This window comes from Fonsecaea pedrosoi (genome assembly GCF_000835455.1).
Source record: "Fonsecaea pedrosoi CBS 271.37 unplaced genomic scaffold supercont1.1, whole genome shotgun sequence".
NCBI lineage: Eukaryota > Fungi > Ascomycota > Eurotiomycetes > Chaetothyriales > Herpotrichiellaceae > Fonsecaea > Fonsecaea pedrosoi.
In genome coordinates this window covers 1838970-1862899 of record NW_013550615.1, presented here as the reverse complement: position 1 = coordinate 1862899, position 23930 = coordinate 1838970, and the positions used below count along the sequence as shown (strand labels likewise).

The 23930-nt window shown below is 53.0% G+C and overlaps 9 protein-coding genes across 9 annotated transcripts; 3 read left to right on the top strand and 6 right to left on the bottom strand.

Annotated features, from left to right (window-relative positions):
- Positions 1 to 447: 447 nt before the first annotated feature.
- On the bottom strand, positions 448 to 3747 carry Z517_00674 (uncharacterized protein; the record flags this gene model as incomplete). The annotated part of the gene is made up of 1 exon (XM_013433638.1): positions 448 to 3747. One exon carries the CDS (start codon positions 3745 to 3747, stop codon positions 448 to 450), a length of 3300 nt encoding a protein of 1099 aa, XP_013289092.1.
- Positions 3748 to 5046: 1299 nt separating this feature from the next.
- On the bottom strand, positions 5047 to 5347 carry Z517_00673 (uncharacterized protein; the record flags this gene model as incomplete). Its single annotated transcript, XM_013433637.1, has 2 exons — positions 5047 to 5235; positions 5285 to 5347. 2 exons carry the CDS (start codon positions 5345 to 5347, stop codon positions 5047 to 5049), a joined length of 252 nt encoding a protein of 83 aa, XP_013289091.1.
- A 421-nt stretch (positions 5348 to 5768) lies between these two features.
- Positions 5769 to 8071, top strand: Z517_00672 (pre-mRNA-splicing factor cwc22; the record flags this gene model as incomplete). The annotated part of the gene is made up of 2 exons (XM_013433636.1): positions 5769 to 7747; positions 7807 to 8071. The coding sequence occupies 2 exons, from the start codon at positions 5769 to 5771 to the stop codon at positions 8069 to 8071; spliced, it is 2244 nt and encodes a 747-aa protein (XP_013289090.1).
- Positions 8072 to 9319: 1248 nt separating this feature from the next.
- Positions 9320 to 10273, bottom strand: Z517_00671 (uncharacterized protein; the record flags this gene model as incomplete). The annotated part of the gene is made up of 4 exons (XM_013433635.1): positions 9320 to 9696; positions 9835 to 9985; positions 10168 to 10179; positions 10247 to 10273. 4 exons carry the CDS (start codon positions 10271 to 10273, stop codon positions 9320 to 9322), a joined length of 567 nt encoding a protein of 188 aa, XP_013289089.1.
- A 659-nt stretch (positions 10274 to 10932) lies between these two features.
- Z517_00670 (uncharacterized protein) lies at positions 10933 to 12610 on the bottom strand (the record flags this gene model as incomplete). The annotated part of the gene is made up of 4 exons (XM_013433634.1): positions 10933 to 11392; positions 11450 to 12147; positions 12211 to 12522; positions 12584 to 12610. 4 exons carry the CDS (start codon positions 12608 to 12610, stop codon positions 10933 to 10935), a joined length of 1497 nt encoding a protein of 498 aa, XP_013289088.1.
- Positions 12611 to 15321: 2711 nt separating this feature from the next.
- Positions 15322 to 15837, bottom strand: Z517_00669 (uncharacterized protein; the record flags this gene model as incomplete). The annotated part of the gene is made up of 3 exons (XM_013433633.1): positions 15322 to 15391; positions 15453 to 15623; positions 15701 to 15837. 3 exons carry the CDS (start codon positions 15835 to 15837, stop codon positions 15322 to 15324), a joined length of 378 nt encoding a protein of 125 aa, XP_013289087.1.
- A 1235-nt stretch (positions 15838 to 17072) lies between these two features.
- On the bottom strand, positions 17073 to 19091 carry Z517_00668 (uncharacterized protein; the record flags this gene model as incomplete). The annotated part of the gene is made up of 2 exons (XM_013433632.1): positions 17073 to 18600; positions 18685 to 19091. 2 exons carry the CDS (start codon positions 19089 to 19091, stop codon positions 17073 to 17075), a joined length of 1935 nt encoding a protein of 644 aa, XP_013289086.1.
- A 778-nt stretch (positions 19092 to 19869) lies between these two features.
- Z517_00667 (uncharacterized protein) lies at positions 19870 to 20816 on the top strand (the record flags this gene model as incomplete). Its single annotated transcript, XM_013433631.1, has 2 exons — positions 19870 to 20354; positions 20444 to 20816. The coding sequence occupies 2 exons, from the start codon at positions 19870 to 19872 to the stop codon at positions 20814 to 20816; spliced, it is 858 nt and encodes a 285-aa protein (XP_013289085.1).
- Positions 20817 to 21538: 722 nt separating this feature from the next.
- Positions 21539 to 23496, top strand: Z517_00666 (uncharacterized protein; the record flags this gene model as incomplete). The annotated part of the gene is made up of 7 exons (XM_013433630.1): positions 21539 to 21832; positions 21890 to 22215; positions 22302 to 22440; positions 22500 to 22643; positions 22697 to 22863; positions 22922 to 23171; positions 23299 to 23496. The coding sequence occupies 7 exons, from the start codon at positions 21539 to 21541 to the stop codon at positions 23494 to 23496; spliced, it is 1518 nt and encodes a 505-aa protein (XP_013289084.1).
- Positions 23497 to 23930: the final 434 nt, after the last annotated feature.

The following is a 23930-nucleotide window of genomic DNA, read 5'->3' as shown; positions in this document are numbered from 1 at the left end:
AGGAAAGTACCAGGGTGAGAACAAAAGTGATGCACTTTGGTGATAGGGAAACCCGGACAATAATGGAAGACATGATTGAAACAATCGCAATCAATATTGCAATCTCAATGTTACAGCGGCTCAGGCACATCCGGGAGCTTACAACTTGGAAAGTGTTCGTGCATTTGCTAGAGCCAAGTGTTCGTGTTCTGGTGCTATTCAACAGAGAAGCAATCTCCCCGATGCTCACATGGTATGATCGAAAGGGGATGTAATGACACCACATCTGCCAGTATAGCGTGGGTAGATACAGTACCACTGAGCTGGGAGCGAAGCTATGAAAAGCACCGTCTGACCATCATTCGCTCCCACCAGATGAGCGGGCTCCTCGCGGGAAACTAAACACCATCGAGTAGCACAATGGCAAAAAGAATGGTCGGAGCAACCTCCTCGCACGGCTCACGAAGTTCAGGGGGGGCTGTCACCTCGGAGCAAGTCTTCGTCCGGCTCAAAAGGGACATCCTGCCCTGCAAAATCAATCATGTTTTCGCTTGTATTGTCATGTTCGAACAACCGGGCTTGCATTCGGTTTTTCTTGCCTTTCTTCTTTTTCGTGTTACTGACGGCTTGTGGTATTTCGTCATCCAACAGTCCCGTCGGACCTGCGGCCAAGGATGTGCTACCAGAGAAAACCGTAGTTTCTCGATAGATAATAGAGCCTTCGTCTACGGCTTGTTGGCTGGTGATATTCTGTGCATACGAGATAACCTCGTCGCCGAAAACCCACTTTTGATTCGACGCTGAACCAACAGCCTCCGCAACAGGAGCTTGGCCAGGTCTCCCAGCCGAGATGCCTCCATGATTGATCTTTACACTATCTGGGAATAAGGAGATGGCAACTCGGCGGTCGGAATGGAAAGGCTGGTACGGCGCATTGGTCTCGATCTCGGCTGAAGCGAGCGGGTGTGGCGTTCTGGAACCTCCATCTCTGGTGGATCGGACTTTCCAGAAGCTGAGCAATGCAGAGGTCGCATCGCTGTCCCCCTGTGCTTCGTCTGAGCGATTCCGCACCGGAAGGTCTGCAGCGAGTTCCGCAGCCTTAGGGAGCTTGATTGCGACAGCCCTGCGCGCATCGAATACCGATACCGTTTCCATCTGCCGGTTCTCCCTAGGCTTTGTCATTCGCACATAGTAATTCTTGATGTTGTTCTCGTCCAGGATAGATAGTACTGACTTCCTATCACGTTGGAGCCAACAAAATATGCCCACTCGGGCTGGAATCTTCAGATGAAGCCTGCTTTGATTCGCGTGTCGTATGCTGGTAACAGTCTCGGTAGCAGCACCTAAAGACTTGCTGAGTCCGGCTGCCACTGCTCTGCTGCCGCTTTTGATACTGGTCGTAGAGGCAAACCCCATACCAGCTGGAGCCATCCCAGCCACCCCACTGCTAATACTTGGTGCTCTACCACGTAAACTTGCAAGCATCGGCTGGGTTCTACCTGCAATGCTCATTGCGGAGGCAAAGAAGCCGCCAGGCGGCGCTGGTTCATGGTCTGTCTTTACCTGGTAGGGATCAGCCGGCGCTGAAGTCGGCCGATTCCTCTTAGTCGGAGGTGGCGGCCATTGGAAAGCGCCTTTTGGCAGGTCGAACAGGTGAATAGTTCGATTCTTCGTCAGAATGGCAAACCGGGAGCCAGTAGAACCGTCCCAGGCAACATCAACAATCGAGGAGGGACTCAGTCGTTCGTAGCGTGCAATTTGCCGCACACGTCCACCTTCGGCAGGATTCGAAGGTGTCGAAACGATGACATACTTCATCTGCATCAAATCCCAGACGTACTGCACATCACCTTTGCGGTTGGCTGTCAAAATACCGAGACCTGTAGGCATAAACGACAGAAAGCTACAGCCTCCCGGTGCTTGAAATGTGACCATCGGGCTGGACTCAGAGATTGCTTTTCGGCCTTGGTTGTCTTGGAGCAACTTCAAGTCTATTATTGTGACAAGATCCGGGTCCTTCGACACGCCTTGCTGGTCAATGGCATGAGTAGGCGGAAATTGTGTCAGGCCAAGCTGAGGAGAGTAAACTGGAGGGCTGGAGGATGGAGCAGCTGGCATGTTAGGGTTGGCCGGGTCCCTTTTCCAGTAACTCTGCCACGTCTGCATTCCTTTTTCACTGATCCATTTTGCGCCCCTTACCGCCTCCTGAGCGAAGCCTTTGGCGACTTTGCTGAGGAATGTGTCGACATCAGGAGACTCAACATCGCAATTGGGCAAAGGTCGCGAAGGCGCCGTTCCAGCTGTAATATTAGAGTTTTTGTTATGGATGACATGATCGCCCAAAACAGCCCCAACAGATCTTCGTGACGGTGTGCCTGCAGGACAAAAAGCGAGCCATCGTCCGCTAAGACTGAGAATTGGAAGGTTCTGGTTATCCGGACCACGGCCAAGATCAGCAGGTGAAACATCTACATCCGATCCTGGTCCGTGGGACGAGGAGTCCCTTCTGTGGAGTTGAGGTTGTATCGTAGTCCAGTACTTGCCTAAGCATTCAAATGCTGCAGAGTCCTTGCCTTGTCGAATGGAGAAGACAAACATCTCTCCACTGTCAACGGATGCCACGACAACAAAGTTGCCGCTCGAGTAAACTTTCAGGTTTGCCGCGTGGCTGACGCTTGAAGGTACTCCGGGAAAGCTCTCCACGGCTGTCTGCACTCTCAGCAGCTCGGCGACCTCGCAGCATTTGCTGACTGAATACACCACCACCTTCGTCTCGAAGGGTGTCTGGTGGTGCCCTGAAAAGGCCCGGTCTTCTGGAACCATGGGGACAGATCCAGGCCCGCCGGGCCCATAGACTGTGAGTGCAACGAGAGGCCTGTAGTCCGCAAAGGGAGTTTCGCCGGTATTCCACATAAGCAGTGCGGCGTCAAGGATGGTACCCTGCACGCCGCTGAGCGCTCCTATGTGTTCGGTTTTCTCGCCATTGTAGCTCACCATGTGCAATTCACCGTCCACAGCGAGTAAAGCAGCCTCGCGAGACTCGTTTCCTGATCCTGGAAGGCGAGCGAATTTCAATGGGACTGGTTCTGGTAGAGGCGTATGGGGAGGATGGAGACCTAGATCAACATCGTGAGGCCCGTAAAAATGTTGTTGAGGTAGATGAGGCGGGGCAGGCGGAGATCCGTAAGCTGTCATGCCGTATCCATACGGAGAGGTCGAGATTCTCGAATGAGTCGGGAGCGGAGGGATAGCACTGCTGTAGCTGACAGGACGGGCCTTTCGTAGCGGAGGTGAGATTGGAGGGCTTCTGCTGTTGAAGACGCCGCGGCTACTGAAGCCTGGCTCATAAGGAGGAGAGCCGCCTGTGTTAAGACCAGGGATGTGTTCAACAGGCGGGGTCCTGCCATGGACTGCACTCCGAGCCCAATGGTCAGCTGGGGGAGTGTGCTCATCGGACACCTTTTGGGAAGCGTTCACGTCGTTGAGAACGTCGACCGGACTGATCCTTCTGTTTGAAGGGAATGCCTGGGGTAGTTGACCCAGAATGGAAGGCGAAGGGTTTGAGGAGATAGGGGTTTGTTGAGATTGGCCCATTGACTCAGCTGCTTTTTCGGCATGATCGAGGCTCGACAGCTGTTTAACAGCAGCATTCTTTGTCTTTCGCTTTCCTGCTCTTGAGGCGGGGCGATCTTGGTCTGCCACTGTTTGGAAGCCTTCTCTTTCAGAGATCCTGGACTCGACGGAGGTTGGCTTGTTGGATGCTGGCATTCAAGAAATGGGGCGAGGCAGTGTGAGGACCTAGCTAACTACTCTTCACGAGCAGCCAAGCTGTATCTGCAAGAAGAGTGACCGCGTCCGCAGGATACACAAGGCCACTGTGCTGTTGTTGAAGTGAATCGAGGGACCGGCGCGGGGTTATTCGACGCGTCGGTTGGAGAGGGAATGAGTGAGGAGTGGTCTCGAGCAGCAGATCAGCTTGCACCAGCAGTTGCGTGTTAGGATCAAAGGAGGGACCGCTGAGTAGGGTGCAACGAAGGACTTGTGAGTATCTTATTCTTTGTCTGGTCAGAGAAAGGAATGGTTGTAATCAGAATCAGTCATGTGGCATCACTTATATGTACTTTGCTCGGGGTAGCTACGTACTTGTGCAAGAGGCACTCAGCAATGAAGTAGTCGTTGAGTCAGGAGGCCCTTCCAGGTGAACTTAGTGACCTGCTTATCGGCAACGGGGCGCTGGGGGGACGTCTGAATGGTCACTGATTCCCAAACACTCGGGGGCGGTCACTTGCAGTACCGTGCGGGGGAGATGTTCCCAGGCCCACGGGATGTGGCTGGGCGAGTCACGAGTCGCCAGAGTAGCGAGGCTGTTCGCGGATTCCAAGGCCCGGCGACAAGGACATCATCACGGAAAGCCTCTCTTACACTCCATTACGACAAGAGGATCAGTCGTCCTCAAAGTTCATGCATTTGGTCTGCAGGTGTCCTTCCGACTTACCTCATTTGCAGCCAGCCTTACAAGGAAGCAGAGGCAGATAATTCCAGCTCGTTAGATGCCTGCGCCTGACTCACATTCCAAACCCACCCAAGTCTTCGTGTTCCCCATTCAAGCCACAAATGGTTCCCTGTACCGAGTACGGATTGCAAAGGGCTGTAATAGGTTGCAGTATCATCTGTCAGTCGACTGATTTGTACATGCATAAACAAGCATCCTTTCGGCTGGTAAAAGAGTCATCGCAGAAAGGTTTCCATCTATCCAAGGTATTGGCTCCATCGACGGCTTATAGGTACAAGATTCCTCGTCATTTTTCAGGCATACGACTGAATGCAAACACCGCGAAATTTCGGATTCGGCCGGTTGATGCTGCATCACAACTGATTCTGCATTGAGCGGAATGGAAAATTGGGTTCCTTCAAAATCGGCTGATCCCGTCGAAGAGAGGACTTTCGGGCCACGAATGTCAAGGCCCGACTTTTCGGTGTCGACAAAGGATATGAAACCTGCATAACTGCCCACCGCCTGAGCGCCGTTGACACCGTGTTTGATCCCATATCTTGAAGCCTCCTCTTTCACTTCGACTTCTTGGCCGCAGCAGCTCTAGCCTTTGCTGCCTTCTTCCTATTGCTTCTGATCATGACCATGGCTAGGAACGTTCCTACGACCGCCGAACCAAGGAGCGTGAGGATGACAGGGATTCGGATTGCCCAGACGCGAGGTGGGAACAGGCTCTGAAGTGGATGGTCGTCGTCCACAAAGGGCTGCAAGAAATTTTAGTTGATAGCCTCATATCTGTGCAAGGTGCCGTACCATGAACAAGGTCCATATTGTGTAATACAAGAAGACTGTGGTCGCTACCACGAGCATCGCCATGCCCACAATTTTGTCCAGCTAGAACAGGGGAGCATTAGCATTTCGATTGACCGCGCTGTTCGCAGGGTGAGAAAATACCATCTCGTCACAATTTGGTTCCTGCTTGTGGATGATGCCCTTGAGACCTTATGTATCGCAAGAGACGCCGTGAATAATCACTGTTGTAATGTTTGACACGCGGACTGAAATGGACACGCAGTCGCGTTGTCGGAAAATGTCACTTCGCTGCATGGCTTAAAAAGGAAATCGCTCCGGAAGGGTTTTTCCGAGTCCGTGTTTGAAAATCGACTTGCGATTTATTTGCCTGCCGCTGCCTTCGACTTAAATCAAGATGTCTTCGCATCCACGAAACTGGCAACAGCAGAGGAAATGAAGATTCTGCTTCCTCTTACCACCGCTTGCAGTCTTTGAGTTTGCCAGCATGGCGGACACCATGTTACTCTCGTCTGCTGTCCGCCTTCCCACGCCGCCTCCAGGTGGTTCCTATTCCCCCGGCCCCTCAGCAGCAAGAAAGAGATCACCTCCATCTCGGTCACCCTCTCCTCGACGCCGCCGACCCGCGCCAGTCGAAGCTAACGATGGGCGCAATCCAAGGGGCGCGGAGCCGGAACGTGAGATGGATGAGCGCGAGAGACAGCTACTCGCCAAATTCAAACCTAAGGAACCAGATGAAGCAAGACGAAAACCTTTGACGGCCGAAGAAAAACAAGCGGCTGCCAAAGCCGAGTACGAGAAGCTCCTTACGATGCGATCGGGCGGCACCTATATACCTCCTGCAAAACTGCGTGCTTTACAGTCACAGATCACCGACAAGTCAAGCAAAGAGTACCAGCGAATGGCTTGGGAGGCTTTGAAAAAATCCATCAACGGCCTCATTAATAAGGTCAATGTCTCCAACATCAAGCACATTGTCCCGGAGCTGTTTGGTGAAAATCTTGTCCGTGGTCGGGGGCTGTTCTGTCGGAGCATCATGAAAGCGCAGGCCGCTTCCCTACCTTTCACCCCGATATATGCGGCGATGGCTGCCATTGTGAATACCAAACTCCCTCAAGTCGGAGAGTTGCTCCTCAACCGGCTGGTTGTTCAATTTCGAAAAGCTTTCAAGCGCAATGACAAAGCAGTCTGCTTGTCCTCGACCACTTTCATCGCCCACCTGTGTAACCAGCAAGTGGCGCACGAGACTCTCGCTGCACAGCTACTTTTGTTGCTTTTGCACAAACCGACTGACGATTCCGTGGAAATCGCGGTTGGTTTGACCCGGGAAGTGGGCCAACATCTGGAGGAGATGAGCCCTCCTATCGCATTGGCTGTGTTTGATCAGTTTCGAAGTATATTGCACGAAGCTGACATCGACAAAAGAGTCCAATACATGATAGAAGTACTGTTCCAAGTCAGAAAGGATCGGTACAAGGACAACCCGGCAATTCGCGAGGAACTCGATCTCGTGGAGGAGGAAGACCAAATTACGCACCAAGTCGACCTTGATGATGATATTGATGTTCAAGACTCGTTGAATATTTTCAAGTACGATCCAGACTGGGAAGAACATGAAGAGGCGTATAGGAAACTGAAAGCCGAAATCCTCGGGGAAGACAGCGGCGATGAGGAAGACGACGACGATAGCGGCTCTGAGGAGAGTTCGGATGATGAAGACGCCGAACAAGAACGTGCAATGGAAATCAAAGACCAAACAAATACGGACCTGGTTAATTTGCGAAGGACAATCTACCTGACCATCATGTCCAGCCTTGACTTCGAAGAAGCGTGTCACAAGCTGATGAAAGTCCAGCTCCCGGCAGGCCAGGAGTCTGAGCTACCGTCCATGATCATCGAGTGCTGTTCACAGGAGAAGACATACTCGAAATTCTTTGGCCTTGTCGGTGAGAGGTTTGCGAAGCTTAACCGGCTTTGGACGGACCTGTTTGAACAGTCCTTTGCGAAATACTACGACACTATTCATCGATATGAGACAAATCGCCTACGGAACATTGCTCGATTCTTCGGACATCTGTTGGCTACAGATGCTATTGGTTGGCACGTGTTTTCTGTGGTGCACCTTAATGAAGAAGAGACTACTTCCAGCAGCCGCATTTTCATTAAGATATTGTTCCAGGACCTGGCCGAAGCCTTGGGCATGCCTGAGCTTCAGAAGAGGATGAAGGATGATATTCTTCGGCCCTGCTTCTCAGGTATTTTCCCGACTGATACACCTCGTAACACACGGTTCGCGATCAATTACTTCACCTCCATCGGCATGGGGGCCCTTACGGAGGAGATGCGTGAACATCTCAAGAATTTGCCAAAACCAGAGCCACCCGCCCTGCCTGCACCGAAGGATGATATTTCGGACTCTGAAAGCGTCAGCTCATATTCGAGCTATTCGAGCTATACGACGAGCAGGTCATCCACAAGAAGTCCACCTCGACGGACAGATAGGAGGTCTCGGTCATTGACACCAGACGACCGGTCGACAAGGAAGACTCAACGTCGGCGTGTTTCCGAGTCACTTTCGAGGTCCCCACCTCCGGCTCGCGGTGCAAACAGGCGGGCAAGAAGCTATTCTTCGTCAGTATCGCGCTCTCGCTCTCGTTCCGCCCCACGACGCGTGGAAACAGCAAGACGATCGCTCTCCTATTCGGCCTCTCCGAGTCCACCACCAAGGAGAGAACGAGACAACGGCCGTCCGCGTGGACGAGCACGTACACGCTCAAAGTCGTACAGTAGTCACTCCGATGGTTCTCGCTCGCCGCCTCGACGCCGCCTCCCGAATCGGCGTTCCCGTAGTTATTCGACGTCGCGGTCGAGATCTCGTTCTCCCCCACCACCACCACGCCAAGCCAGTCCTGCTGTGCATCCATCTCGCCGGCGCAACGTTCCAGCTGCAAGACCCAAGTCTAGATCACGTACACCACCACGTTTTAGTCATCGACCAGCTCCACGAAGGGCTCCTTCTCGCAGTCCATCACGCTCGCCATCGCGCTCACCACCCAGGCGTAAAGTCAACAGATATTCACCTAGCAGGAGCAGGAGCAGGAGTCGAAGCTTGACCCCTCCACGACGAAGAGCACCTCTGTCCAGGAGAAGGAACTCGTCTAGTGTCAGCGGACGATCAGTGTCTAGGTCGAGATCACCACCACCTGCACGAGGAATATCAAGGAAGGAAGGGAAGAGGCGATGGTCGGGGAGCATGAGTCCGAACAGAAAGGGTGGCGATGGAAGAGCAAGGGCTGCGGATTTTGACTAGTTCTATGCACCACCCATCACATGGATTTTTGGAAGAATGAGTGACATGGTATATTGGAAAGGGAAAGGAAGTGACCGGAAGTGAGAAATTGAAGATGCTCGTCCGTCCCTGTAGGACGCAGGCGATCTCGAAGCGAAACGAGAGTCGAAACAAGCCAGTTTTCGCGGCACCGGATCGGCCGTGTCTCTTGTTTCTACTGATAGAGACCGTGGCTTGTCACTATCTGCTCTGGTTCCACTTCTTCCAACCCAGAAAATCTTTAGGGTGTGGCGCAAACGAAGAGACACGAGTATCGAGTCCATAGTATTTCTAAATAATTCCACGTCCCATGCTCTCTCTTTAATTCTCAAAGAAGCATCTCGCCTATATCCCATGTAGTGGGTCGACCCAATCAGGTCCAAAATGGCTCGGTCGGCCGGCTGAGGGATATGGTCCAATCTAGTCCATTGTGAGATGATGTTGTCGTAGTGATGCCATTTCTCTGCCACTATACCATCCATGCCACACACTCTCTCTCCCAGGCCTGGAAAAACGACGTGACTCTGCAGAATATGATGCCCGAGTTTCCTATCAAAACGCCCGACACCCCTACCAGCCCAGAGAGGCCAACTATCGCGAGCCGGTCCATCGGCCTACTAACCAGCCAGCCAGCCAGCCAGCCAGCGACATCCATCCCCAACTGGTTCTCCTGACGCCTTAAAGTAGTATATCATGCCGTCGTAATTAATTCATACTGTGTCGTCGTCATAAGCGAATCGTACATCCCTCAACCCTCGTCCGCGGCCTTTGCCTCGGTACCCGCTCCACCCGTCTGGCCCGCGCACGCCCATGCTTTGACAGAACTGCTCGTCGCCCTGGGGTCTCTCGTTCTTGGTGTTGCCCGTCAACATGCTCTGCAGGCTCATACACACCGACTCCACCGACTGCACGGGCGACCACCCCGCCGAGCCCAACAGGTCGAGGCAGATGATGCCGTTGGAGTAGATGTGAGGATGGATCGGGATGGGGCGGCCGGCAAAGGGAGTCTGAGACTGGGACTGTTGTTGCGGGTTCGCGGGGTCGGTGGCGGCGGGTGGTACTTTGAGAAAGACGACCTCTGGTGCTTCTGTATGAAATAGCCATCGTTATAACCCAATGTCAGTCAAAAAGGTCAATCTAGCCCAGCTTCTACCCGTTCTTCCCCTTTGTTCCCCTCCTCTCTCTCATCCTCTTTCTTCCCTTGGGGTTCGGTGTGGCACATTACCTATAGGATAGGAATCGGAGAAAAGAAAACTGAGACGGAAAGTCTGGTTCATGTACAGAGGATTCGCGTCCAGGACTTGGATGTCAACCAGCCATTCTCGAAAGTCGTCCGCTTTGACCAGCTCGATCCCTGGAGGGAGTTTTTGTTTTGCCTGTAAGAGGGTAACGATAGCACGGATGTCAGCACTCGTGGCGTCTGGTAGATCGAGAGACCACTAGCAGGCAATGACAAGGACGGCTCGTAAAAAGGACGGGTGTGAGAAAAACAACGCCTTGCGGTGTAGTTTTGTTTGGGAGGGGGGGGGGGGGGTGGTCGTTGGCATGTGATCATTACCTTGACCAGTTCCTGCGATGAACGTTAGTTTGGGAGGGATGGAGGAGAGAATGTGAACTGGGAGAGCAGAGCCACTCACCTTTCCTAGTCGCTTCGCCGCGAACATTGCGGGACACAGAAACGGGGTGGGTGAATGAGGAAAACCTGTGTTGTCTTTTGCAGAGCCTGCGCCGACCAAGGCTGAACCGGACGAGCAGCAGCTGAAGTCTGGCTGCGGACGGGTACGTTGATGGGGAATCTCTATCCGTGAGAGGAGACGATGATGAAAAGGAGGGGCTAGAAGGATTAGGAAATGTTCCAAAGCAAGACTTATTCTCCTTCCGAGACTCCTGTGCGTTTGTAGCAGGTAGCATATGGCAATTTATCATGGACAAGGTACAGATTTCTGGGGCACGAATGGCGCAGGCACACAACTCTGGCTGGCACCCATCGGAGAAATGACATCGAGCAACGAGTCACAGCCACCTTCACCCGTCGCCCGTCACCCCCGCACCAACCCCCACCAGTTCAGCCTCGTTTGATCACTCGGCAAGGCACTAACCAAGTCGGTCAATATACTATACTATTGCCCTTCATCATAGCGCCAGAGATTGGACAGCATTATGCGGGTCAACGCGACAGACAGATTTGCAGAACACCGACAATTTTGATTCCACTCCTCGCTCAAACTATGGGAAGCTCCTACACATCTGGGTATATAAAGACGATGCATCAATTATGGAACAACCAACTAAGACAATCCGGGGTAGAAGGGACACCACACAATCACTGCGGCGCTTCGGTGGTAGACTTGGTCGGCTCCTTCTCACCAGAAACGCTCTCAGACTGAGGGGAAGATGAGTCGCCCGGCGCGACGCCCTGGGTGATCTGAGCGTTGATCTGAGCAATCGAGCTCCGACGGACTGAAGCTTCGTCCTGGAACAATGACCACTCGCCAATAAGCTCGTCAGAGAATTGATCCAGATCCAGACCGATGATTTCCACTTCATCCGTTACTCTCAGATGCAGTCCCGGGATGTATTTGAGGATAGTGAGCATGATGTAGGACAGGGTAAATGACCAAGCGGCAATGGCAGCAATTTCAGCGAGCTGCTTGGCCACCTGAACGCCGTGGCCATCGATGGCTCCTTGAGCGATGGTAGCGCCATCAAGAGACGACACGGATGCAGATGCGAAGATTCCGGTGAGGAATGCTCCGACCGTGCCGCCAATTCCGTGCAATTTGCTGTAAATGATTCATCAGCACCAATTCTATCGCCGTCATGGGTAGGATGGTACTCACAAGACTTCCAAGCCATCATCAATGTGAAGCCAGTCATTGACGGGCTCGAACAAATTAACCACAATGGCAGTGATGAAGCCAATCGCAGCGCCACACCAGACAGACACATAACCAGCCGCAGGGGTGATACCAACAAGACCAGCAATGGCACCCTCGCACGCGCCAACGACAGAGAACTTGCGGCGCTTGATGTAGTCCATAAGGACCCAACCAGCCACACCACACGATGCAGCCAAGTTTGTGTTCCAGATAGCCATCATGGCTCGGATGCTGGCGTTCAGAGCAGAACCACCGTTGAAGCCGAACCAACCGAACCAGATAAGGACTGTTCCAAGGAAAACAATGGTGACGTTGTGGGGTTTGTAGACGTGCTTCTCGCCATATCGGCTTCTCTTGCCTAGGACAAGGGCGTAGGCTAATCCGGCGGTACCACTTGAGATGTGGACAGGACCGCCACCGGCAAAGTCAAGAGCACCAAAGGTGAAGAGCCAACCGTTGGCGTTCCAGGTCCAGTAGGAGATTGGGCAGTAGCACAGGGTGGCCCAGCAAAAGCCGAAGATGATGGATGGAAGGATGCGGCCACGCTCGAACGAGCCGCCCACAACGATCATAGTCGCGCAGGCACAGAACATCAACTCATAGAAAGAGAAGACAATGTCGGGAATGACGGCCGAACCCCAGGAAGGTGCAGCCATGACCTGGAATGTAATTTAGCGCCCTGACAAGAGAGTCTTGCGATTGTTTTCTGGCGAAGATCTTACATCGATCATTCCAAAGTTCTTGAGGTCGCCAATGAAGGGACCGCCGGTTCGGGAGAAGGCGAGCGAAAAGCCCCAGAAGGCCCATTGAAAGGAGCACACCGCCATCACGGTCAAGGATTGGAACACCATGGCCAGGGCAGACTTCCTGCGCGTCATGCCACCGTAGAGCAAGCCGAGACCGGGGACAATGACGAAGACGAGACATCCCATAATCACCTGGTAGACGTAATGGTACTCGAGGCCGGTGTAAGGCAGATTGACGTCTATCTGCTGTGGATCGCCTCCATTGGCCATGCTGGAGTTGAACTCCGGCTAGGGATTGATGTCAGCATTGGTAAACCGGAAGGATGGTCGAGGGAGGGGAGAAACCTACGGCGACCGGGACTGCGACTGTGGCCATGGTGGTAGACTCAGACAATGCTGGAGGTCGACTCTCAGGAGGAACAGCCTGCGGGACAAGAAATGCTTGATGGAGAGAAGACTTGTGGAGACGGAGCAGGGCAGACCTCCTCCTATATACCTGGGGTGGTTAACGGATATCGGGACCAGAGTCCACCATGGCGAGAATGCGCGTGGCACTTTATTCCGTTGCCAGATCACCTCCACGCTAAATCCCACAGTCCAAAAGTATCCATTGCTCTTGAAGTTGTCAAGACACCCACCAGTCCTGTACCCGTACTGTGTCTGACTGCGAAGCGAGAAGCACGAGTGTTCTTTTTTTTTATTCCGGATCCCATTGACACGGAAGGCTTGCGGCCCTTGCCTCAAACGGGCCAAGGGAGCCGAGTTGAGGATGGTGGTCCTGAGGCTTGGCCCCGTTGATAGAGAAGCGTCGAGGGCGGAGATTGGCTGAGGGCAAAGGCGATGCAAATAACTGAATCAAATAGGTTCGCAGGGGCCCCTGAATACGCCTCGTGGTTGATTGCCCGGCACCCAACTTTGCAGCTGAGGTTGTAAGATTAGCGAGCCTTGCGGGCCTTGGTGCCTTGCTCTTATCAGTGGAGCCTCGCCAAGACATGTGCCAAGCTTCGTATCTCTCCCCAACAGGCCAATAGCAACGACCATTTTCGGGATAAGCAGGATGCTTGACTGATCTTGAAGCGCTTGTCACCTTGCAACAACATTCCTTTGTCTTGTCAATGTGGAGACAACATCCTCAAGAACAGCTCTGTGTTGCTGTCAAGGCCAAACGACGCCCACCACGATCACCAACCGCACGCGCCGACGCCGGAGAAAGAGCCGTCCTCCCCACGGCCATCCTCCTCCTCACTTCCCCCCTTCTGCACCCGCACACGGCCCGGCAGTCGAATTTCGCTTGTTCAACGCCCGATGGTCTTGGTACCTTGACAGGCAGTTCTTGGTCAAGAGTCCGTCTGAGAGACATGCGGTTCGTCTGTCATGAGAACGAATGAGTGTTTAGAATTGGCCTCGGAGATGGCAGAACCATGTACGAGGTTGCGGTGACACCTTGATGTTTGTTGGAATTTGAGGACAATATGCACCATTGGATGGATCGAGCCCAAGTTCGCGGCTACTCGATTCGGTTGTGGCCCTTCTCCAACCTCGAGCATTGGAAATTCCTACTACCTTCATCAGCCATGCTTTGTGATTACGCGAGCCGACACCGTCGACTGAAGCCCTCATGAATCGTGATGCCTGGCAAGCATGTCGAGCCTGGAAACTCAAAAGAGTTGCCACAGAATTTTATCATGTCGATCAAAGACACGGCCCAGAATGCTTAACTCGGCCAGAATGCTTGACTGGACTCTTGTGGATCAAACGTTTTATGGAGGCCGATGTACGTTCCAGACCTGGTGATAAGATTTCTCCGGACAGTCGGCACCATACGAATAGACTTACGCCTTGGCATCATGGTAGGTCATGAGTTACAAGGTGAGAGGACGGTCCATAGCGAATCTCAGAGTCCATGGACGCCGAAAGATGTGTGTTCGGGGCCTGGCCTTGGTCGATTCAGCTGTCTTTGCCGATCTAAGGGGTTTCACGGGGTCTACCTTTTCCAGTAGACAGCCTCGAAGCGCTGTCGAGTGGTGGGTGCCCGACTTGCACTGACGAAGTTTGTTCGAAGCTGTGCGATTGATCTCATTCCTCTTGTTATTCCTCTCATTGACAGGATCGGCCTACAAGTCGAATACTCACATGCTAGTCGCTACTGATATGGTCCAGAAAAGTGTGTAAGTTACAGAAGAAAATACTGTTCTAACCTTTTGGGAGAGGCTAAGACTCTTCGACTCGTTTCTCCCTGGACACGCGACCAGGCCGCCCATCGTAGTTCGCCGAACAATCGAAGCGCGCACCTTTTCAGGACTGCCAAGAGTCTCTGGTGGATGCAGTCAATTCGAACAGTGATAGAAGGAGGTTAGACTTGCAGGACTGATGTCCAACTGATCTCGCATCGCTGATTCAAGCCACCACGAGCGTACAGATAGGTAAGGGACGACCGCCACATCAAGGATCGTTCAGCGCCACGTCCTGACGCTCCCGATGTGTGGCGCTACCAATCGTCCAGCCACTCTCCACGCCCTCTCGTGGAAGTCTCCAGAGACGGACAATGTACCAGCAGACTTTATTGCCTGGCCGTACTTGGATGTACCGTCTCACGGTCTCTACTAAATGATGCTACTGGAAGCTTCAGCCTTGTTCAACTTCCAACCTTTGACTAACGTTACACCTGATGACGCTCAGGAGGAATCGTGGGAGAAAACACTGGGTCATTAATATTATACACAGGAGCGAGCCAAAGACTACCCCTTTCAAGTCCACTTCTTTGGGGCTTTCTGCCTTGGAAGCGTCCTTAAGCTGGCTACAGGTAAGATGGTGGCAGAATCCCTGTCCTGTCTATCATCGTTGAGATTGGGTCGTGCTTCAATCTGCTGAGAATAGCGCCAGTAATGCGCAACAGCTTTCTGCCTTCGCGAACGCAACATGCTGGCTCAAGTCAAGGACTCCACCCTGTCTTTGTTCGACTTGTTTGCTTCTTTCACCACATTATCAATGTTTGGTTCGTGACAGCTGGCTATTCGTTGCAAGGGAGTGGTTAGGGAGTATTGGTGCCATGATGCTCGAGGTTACTCTCACTCGGCTGTTTTCTTCTCAAGCCTTCGTCACCGGCTTCTTTGTGTCTTGCTTCTTGCTATATTTTCCCCAGCCCAAGGCTCGTGGACTATACGCGAATGTATCAGTAATGCGACCACCAAAAAAGACTCGCGAGCGCCGATGCTTACATTCGAGAAGACCACGAATCTTCATACAACTCCCTGTCGAGCTCGGCCTTGTCCACAAGTCGCTGCAACGAGGCTGGCAGACGAGGCTTTTTGAGGAGTGATCTCCTGTTGGCTTGTTCTTGATTGGATTTCTTGGGCTGGTTGACTTGTTTTGAAGGCTCTGGACCTGGACTATATTCGCAACCCCTGTTAGTAGACGGTCCAATATGCAATGAAGAGGCTATAAGGCCACTCTCAGAGGTACTTACATCGGACCCCAAGGATCTTCGTACAAGTCTCTCTCCTTCTCTGCCTTGTCAACGAGACTTTGCAGTGGTGCTGGCAGGCTGGAGCTTGAAGACGACCTCTGATGGGTCGATGAGTTGTCAGAATTGACGGGATTCATGAATGTTTGGCTGTTTGGATGTTTGTTGTTGTTATTGTTGGTTTATCTGACTTGGATGCCTTTTTTTTTAATGATGTTTTCCACTTCTGTGACGGTGGCCAAAATCCACAGGTCCAGAGCATTTTTATACACGCTCCCCATGGGGAGAGAATCCCAGCACACCCAGGGTATTCAGAACATTCGCAGGGTCCCAGCGCGACCAGGGCATTAATTCCCGCGTCGACACAGCCAATCCAAGGCCCAGAACTACACTGTCGGCGCAAACTCGGCCTCTGTCGTCATGTGTCGCTTGACCCCCAAACATCGACATCATCGTGCAGCTCGAGATTCGAGAGATGCGAGACTCGTCCGACAACCAGTCCCAGTGATGCCCGCACGAGCGGCGCATTACTCATCAAACACATCCCCTGTCCCCATCGAGGCATTATACAAACAAGTCAGAATTATTATCTGGAAATCTCGCCGAAAAAGCAGGTGGAGAGATCTACATCCAGTCCCCTTGTGCGCACAAGTACAGGTACATAGGTGAACATGTTTTGTTCTTATTCTTATTCTTTTACGACAAATTTCTGCCCTCTGACCTCTGCTGGGTGTCTGGACCTTCTAGCTCATCGCGCTGCGGCGAGTCAAGTCAAGTCAAGTCGCATTATCCCTTCTCTGGATTGGGGATCGTATCGCCCTTGTCGAGTACTGACCCAAGCCCTCCCTACCTACATATGTATGTTCGTATGTACATATTGCCATACATACTGCGTGAAATCTCCTCCTCCTACCTTGCTGAATAATGTATCTTGAATGGGCTCTCCAGCCACCAACCTGGCTTGGTCGGTACAAGAAGATTGTCTGGCACGGACCTAGCGTAACTTGGGACAGGAGGCAGGGGATGGGATGGGATGGGATGGAACAGAACAGGGCGGTTTTACGTATCCTGTATCCTGCACAAAAGAGCTATTGCGGCGGTGGTGGGAAGGAGGAAAATCTTATAATCGTATAGAAGATCATCTGGGCGAAACTATAGAATAGATATGTACGGAGTCATGGAGCTGTGGAGCAGTATATCAGTCAATCAAGGGGTTGGTCGTCAAGGTCAAGGCCATGCTTGAAGAATAAATGGGGGAGAGGGAGGTGGAGAGGACGGATGCAATCAGACATCATCACCAACACCAGTATCATCCGCTACCACCACCGCCCACCACGACGAACACATGATGAATAAATGCCGTCAATCACCACCGTCACGACGCGCTCACGCCATTCACGTCCTTCTCATACTTCAAGTCCAATCCCTCCAACTCACCCTTGGCCCTCCACTCCCGCAACAGGTTCAAAAACGCCGGGGCGCCGCCGCCGTAGCTGGCGTTTTTAGCCGCCGCAGGATTCGGCGTGCCCTCGTTGTTGTAGTAGCCCGGGGTGCAACCGGCCAGGAACTCGGCGCGCAGCTTGGCCATGTCGAGGATGGTGTTGACCCAGTCCTCCTCGGCCTGGGCGGTGGGCTCGACGGTGCGGACGCCGCGCTTCTCGCACTCGGCAATCACGTAGGCAAGGTGCTCGGCCTGCTCGCCCGTGACGTGCAAGAAGTTGGGCGACAGCGCGGCCTGCACGATCTGCACCCAGAAGCAGTTGGGGAAGTCGCGCGTCGTCCAGCCGTGCAGCGTGCGCGACCCGTCCTTCCAGCACGACGTGATGGTTTTGCCGTCGCGGCCCGTCACCTCCATGTTCGACCGGTGGCTCCATTCAGTAGCCAGCTCAAAGCCCGTCGCGTAGATGAGCGTGTCGAGCTCGTACAGCTGGCCGTTGGCTACCACTCCCTTCTCCGTGATGGCCTCGACGCCCTTGCCCGCCGTGTCGATCAGGTGCACGTTGGGCCGGTTAAATGTGTCGAGGTATTCGTCGTGGAAGCATGGTCGCTTACATAACTGGTTGTACCACGGCTTCAACGCCGCCGCCGTCGCGGGATCCTTGACTACCTCGTCGCACCGCGCCCGCACCGACTCCATCTTCTCGTAGTCTGCGATCTGGCGCTGTGCGGCAGCCTTTTCCGGGTCCGCCGGCTCGTCGCCTATAGTGGGCTGCCAACGTGCGAGGAGCTTGTGGAGGATGTCTGTCCAGCCGTCCTTGACGAGGTCGACGGGCGCAATCCCGCCATTGACGATGATGTTGAAGTTGTCCATGCGCTCCTTTTGCCAGCCTGGTTTTAGCGAGGCGGCCCACTCAGGGTCGGTGGGGCGATTGCCGCGCACGTCGATTGACGATGGCGTCCGCTGGAACACGTACACCTCCTTGGCCCATTTACCTAGATGAGGCACGATTTGGACGGCAGTCGCACCGGTGCCAATGATACCTACACGCTTGTCCGAGAGCTTGTGTAGGTTCCCCGTGGTATCACCGCCAGTGTAGTTATAGTCCCATCGGGATGAATGGAAGGAATGGCCTTTGAATGACTCGATCCCCGGGAGGCCGGGCAGCTTGGGTCGATGCAGAGGTCCAGCGGCTGGGATGACATACTTTGCCCGGATGGTATCGCCCCAATTGGTCTTTGCCGTCCACAAGGCAGTCTTCTCATCCCACTCGAGACTGTGTGTCTCTGTTTGGAACAGTGCCTTGTCGTACAAGCCCCAGCGGCGGCCGATCATCTCAGCGTGCTTGAGGAGTTCGTTGGCCCGGGCGTACTTTTCGGTCGGCATGTAGTTGAGCTCTTCGAGGAGGGGCATATAAATGTATGATTCGATGTCGCATTGTGCCCCAGGGTACCGGTTCCAATACCTATCGACCGTGTATGAATTATCAGAGAGCAGTCCTTCTTTTCTGTGGACTATTTTGCAGCAGTCCTGGGGGATTCAGGCTTACCAGGTACCTCCAAAGTCACCTGCCTTCTCAATGATCCGCAAGTTCGTGACACCCGCCTCGATCAAGCGGACGGCGACGAGCTGAGCGCCGTATCCGCCACCGATGATGATGACGTCGACTTTCTCGTCGACCGGATCTCGTTTGAAGCCGGGCTCGACCCAAGGGTCCTTGAGGTAGTGCGCGAATGGCCCACCGTGCTCGACAAGCCGATATTGGTCGATGCCCCCTTTCGCTTGGCCATACTCGAGCCTTTTGTCACGCTCCTCCATGTACTTGCGCTTTAGCGCCTCGGGGTCGAAGGGCAGGTCATTGGGTTTGGAGGCCAATGAGATGTCGGATTCGAGTGTCGTCTTTGGGGGCTTGGGACCCAGAAGATCAGACGGGACAAGGATCTTGACTTCAGCCATTTTGGCGGTTGGTTCTCGTTGACAAATGTCTGGTCTTACAGAATACAGATCAATACTTTCTCAACGTGTGGGTTCCTGATTCGCCCGTCACCGTCAACAGTGGCAGGGGATGTTTCTCGTCAATCTATCTACGAGTCGCCCGGGATAGACTGCTTTGACGTGATAGAGACGCATACAGAAGGGGTTGGTTTGTCGGGCCGAAATATATATGATCTGGTTGTCAACGACTCGGGCCCGAATCGTATTACCGTGTTCGAGCCGGAGAGGCTATACCTAACGACAGGCACCCAATACGAGATGACTGTGTAGGTTCACGGTCTTGAACCGCGGAGCAATGGCGGCTATCCCAAAATCCCCCGCATTTGACTTTTGGGTTGCAGAGCTCATTGAGCTACCGAGGTCTGCATGAGTATCAAAAGGGAAATGGACTGCGAAACACACACGTCGCGAATGATGTGATGCTGTTCAAGATTGGCCTTTTGACCCGAACGTGGATGCTGTTGTGCCCTCCGACTGATTTCCTAAAACGTCCTTCCTCGGTAGTCAGGGTGATACGAGTCAGGCCTGCAACAGCCCAGGGCGAATTCCTTGCTGCTGCTAACGCGGGGTCGCAATGTTGCTGATGCTGGTTATGTCGTTCTTTCGGACTCGAATCAATTCCTAGTTGTAGTATAAGAAGAGCGAACAAGTCGGGTAGTCGGGTAGTAACAGCAGTAAAAAGTAGTCCAGGCATTTTTGTTGACCCACCGACCGACCCTCTAGACACAAGCAACATAACATGGCTGCAAACGGCGATGCGGCGAGATCTTCGGCGCCAGTGGCCTACATCACTGGGGGAGCCAGCGGGATGGGGTTGGCAGTCGCCCAAGAGATGGCTGCCAAAGGCTGGAACCTGACCATTGTCGATCTCAACGAAAAATCCATCTCAGCCGTGGAAGCTAGCTTTGACCCGAACAGGACCACGTTCATCAAGGCCGATGTAACAGACTATGAAGCGCAGGCCAAAGCCTTTGCTCAGACTTGGGACAAATGGCACAGACTGGATGTCGTTTTTGCGAATGCGGGCATCGGTGATAGAATTGACTTCTTAGCCCCTGCGACCAAGTTTCTGCCAAACCTGCCGGGCGTCCCTGCGAAACCCGACGAGCTGGTGATCGATATCTGCCTCAATGCCATGGTCTACAGTGCCTATTTGGCTCTGCACTTCTTCCGACAGAACCCATCCAAAGCGGGCAAGATAGTCTTCACGTCCTCCATGTGTGGGTGAGTTTTGATTCATTGGCCCGCCGCGTGCACTGGCATTCGGTGTTCCTCGTCTTGGTTCAATTCAAGCACTTACCAGTCCTATGCAGATTGTATCCAGGAGATAGCATCCCTCTTTATACTGCAGCGAAGCATGGCATTGTGGGACTGACTCGCGCACTGGCCAAACGCCTGAGAATTGTCGGCGAGCCCATCACGGTGAATTGTATCTGTCCAGGACTTGTTGATACGGGGTTGACAGGGGTACTGATGTCTGTTTGCCCGCCTGAATACGTGACACCAAGGTCAACTATTGTGCGGGCAGTCATGGGATTTGCAGAAGACGACTCTCTGTCCGGACAAGTAGCAGAATGTAGTGTGGATAAGATACATTACAGGAAACAGCCTGAATATGGAGACGCGGAGGCAGAGTACATTATGACGAACAAATTGGAGGCTGCACTCAAAGCAAGAGGCGTGTGACCAGGGAGACTGAGTTGCCGTGAACAGATGGGACAGTTAGTGAGGATCATAATGGTTGATGGACGTTGATTGATGTTGATGTTCTGATAAACGTGAAGAAGCACCGTCCACCGCCTAAAAGCCCTTGCCATTCCCGTTTGGGCATTGACGTCATTTCTGAGCAACGCACCAACGCGTTCAAGCGAGAGCGCGACGCGTGTTTCACCATCAAAGTGGTTTCTTCATGTTGCCCATTTAGTACATCAACTCATTCTTCAATGATGACATATCCTGCACATGAAAGGGTGGCACCCAGGTGGGATGGATATGCCCGTCGTTTGATGATTCCAGATCGTGCAGGGCCTCCAATGGACCCTGTTGTTTCTCGACCGAGACCTGCCTGAACCAACCCCAGATACATGTGACCGGCTCACAGTCGGTTTCCCACTTGACCGTTGACTTTGTAGGGCTCAACGTCAAACCGTACTAGGGACACAACTTCAGGTGGCCACAACCCTGTTAAAACTGCCAACCTTCAGACACGACGAGGACAAACTTTCCCCACACATGGGTTCCCGCATTCCCGCCCCGCCTGGCGCGGTGGGACATATTGTTTGCAGGGTCTGACCATATAAAAGGCATTACACGGCGAATGCTTCGAGGATGGGAGAGGAGGAGGAAGAAGAAGAAGAAGTCGAGTCTACAGAAACCCATCATCATCTTAGACACCCCCAGGTTTTCAGATGGACTTCCTCCCCACGATCTATTATGTGGGCTCTGCCATCTTTATCGCATATTGTATTGATTGCATTCGTATAGCTTTTCGGCCAGGCCTCCGCAAGCTGCCAGGTCCCCTGTCTGCTCGATTCTCCCGTCTTTACCGTCTGTCTCTCGTCGCCGGAGGTAAGGCTCCCGACGAGTATAGAAAGGTCCATGAAGACTACGGCCCAATTGTGCGCGTGGGTCCGAATCATGTCTCGGTCGCAGACCCGTCCGAGATTCCTGTGATCTATGGGATTGGGAGCAAGTTTTTCAAGGTGCTTTCTCTGTTAAGCCAGAGTCGACCATGGGAATATAACTAACGACCGGCACAGACTGAGTTCTACAACACAATGAGTCCTTGGTACCAGGGTAAAGTCATGCCCAGCGTCTTCACTGAGCGCGACCCCATTGCGCACCGGAACTTGAAGAGGCCCGTTGCTCAGTTGTTCGGAATGACCAACATGCGAAACTATGAGCCGTACGCGGATGAATGCACCAGCATCTTCATCAACGCCATGCGCGATCTCGAGGGTCAGCCGATCGACCTATCAGTTTGGGTTCAGTGGTACGCTTTCGATGTTATTGCCAGCATGACATTTCAACGGCGTTTCGGGTTTCTAGAGCAACGCCGCGACGTCAACAACATGATTGGAGACCTGTGAGTTTTCTGCTCGCTATGCGGAAGTCTGGGTTTACTCGGAATCCGATCCAGCGTTGCGACGGGACTGACAAGTGATACTCAAGTGATGGAGTTCTCCAATACGTCAAGATCATTGGCCAGTATCCCGAACTACATCCCTGGTTGCTTGGAAACAGAAACGTCGTGCGAGCCTTGGAGTGGCTATTCCCACAAATTCCCGATCCTTTGTACAGGTTCCTGAAGGTGGGTGGCTCTTGTCAACGATGCCTGAGTCTTACAAAGCTAATGGGCGTTGACGGCAGATCACTGAAGAGGAGATTGCGGGATACGACAACCAGGGAGAGAAAGCAGGCCGGACAGATTTCCTTGCCCAGCTCAGGGAGAAGGAGGCCAAGGATGGGAAAATCCCGTTCAGGGACATGATGAACCATCTGTCCAACAATATTGTTTGAGTCATTCGGCGACTGTGACGTAGATGTATCGCTGACTTTGGGGACAGATTGCCGGCTCTGACACCACGGCGGTATCATTGCGCGCATGTTTTTACTACCTTGTCAAGACGCCTCGAGTGTACGAGAAACTCGTGGCAGAAATTGACGCGGCCGAGAAAAATGGACAGCTGTCAGCCTACATAACGTACGAGGAATGTCTGAAGCTTCCGTATCTGTACGTCAACATCACTTATTAGGGGGTTTTTGTTGCTGACGCCCAAGTTCTCCTCCAGACAAGCCGTGATGAAAGAGGCTATGCGGTTGCATCCGGGCGTCGCCTTTCCTTTGGAGCGGTACGTGCCAGCCGAGGGCGCCACGATCTGTGGCGTCTATCTCCCTGGTGGTACCAACGTCAGCATCACGGCGCCCGTCATCCAGATGGACAAGACCGTCTTTGGGGAAGATGCAGACGAGTTCCGGCCCGAGCGCTGGCTCGACGCGTCGCCTGAGCACTTGAAGCTGATGGATCGCAGCTTTCTTGCGGTATTTATCTTTGTCTTTGACTGCGTTTTCTCCTTTTCCCCTTGTCTCCCCAGCCTAGTTCTCCTTGTTCTCCCCAGGACTTATGAGTACGAGTACGAGTTCTGACGTCTCTATTTCTTACGCTCAGTTCGGCGCCGGAGCACGCACATGCATCGGCAAGAACATCTCCATTCTCGAGATGGGCAAGTTCATCCCACAGATCCTGCGCCACTTTGACATGGAGTGGGCGTCGAGCGAACCGACATGGAAGACCGAGGCGGCCTGGTTCTGGAAGCAGTCGGGCGTCATTGTGCGATTCAAGTGGCGAGGCAAGTCTCAGTCTTGAGAGATGTACAGACAAGGGAAGCTTGTCTTGAACAGAGCTAGCATGCTTGCTTGCTTGCTTGCTAGTACCGAGTCCCTCCCGATCTCCAAGACCTCCAGAAAGAGAGAATATCATGTTCACTTCCCTACCGAGTATTCATTCTCCCCCCAAGGGCATTCTTTCGCCTGCGACTGATTCACTCACTGCCTCCCTCCCTCCCTCCCTGCCTACATACCTACCTACCTACCTACCTGTATAAACCAGACCAAACCAAACCAAACCAAACCAGCTACGTAACCCGGATAAGTCAAAGCAAATACTCGACTCATATGACTCAACACCTCGACAACCCAATGACTGATTTGATAGACTGGCTATCTCTCTCTCTTATCAAACTGGGCTAACTGTCTGACTATCTGAACCATCTGAACCATCTGACTATCGGCTATCTGTCT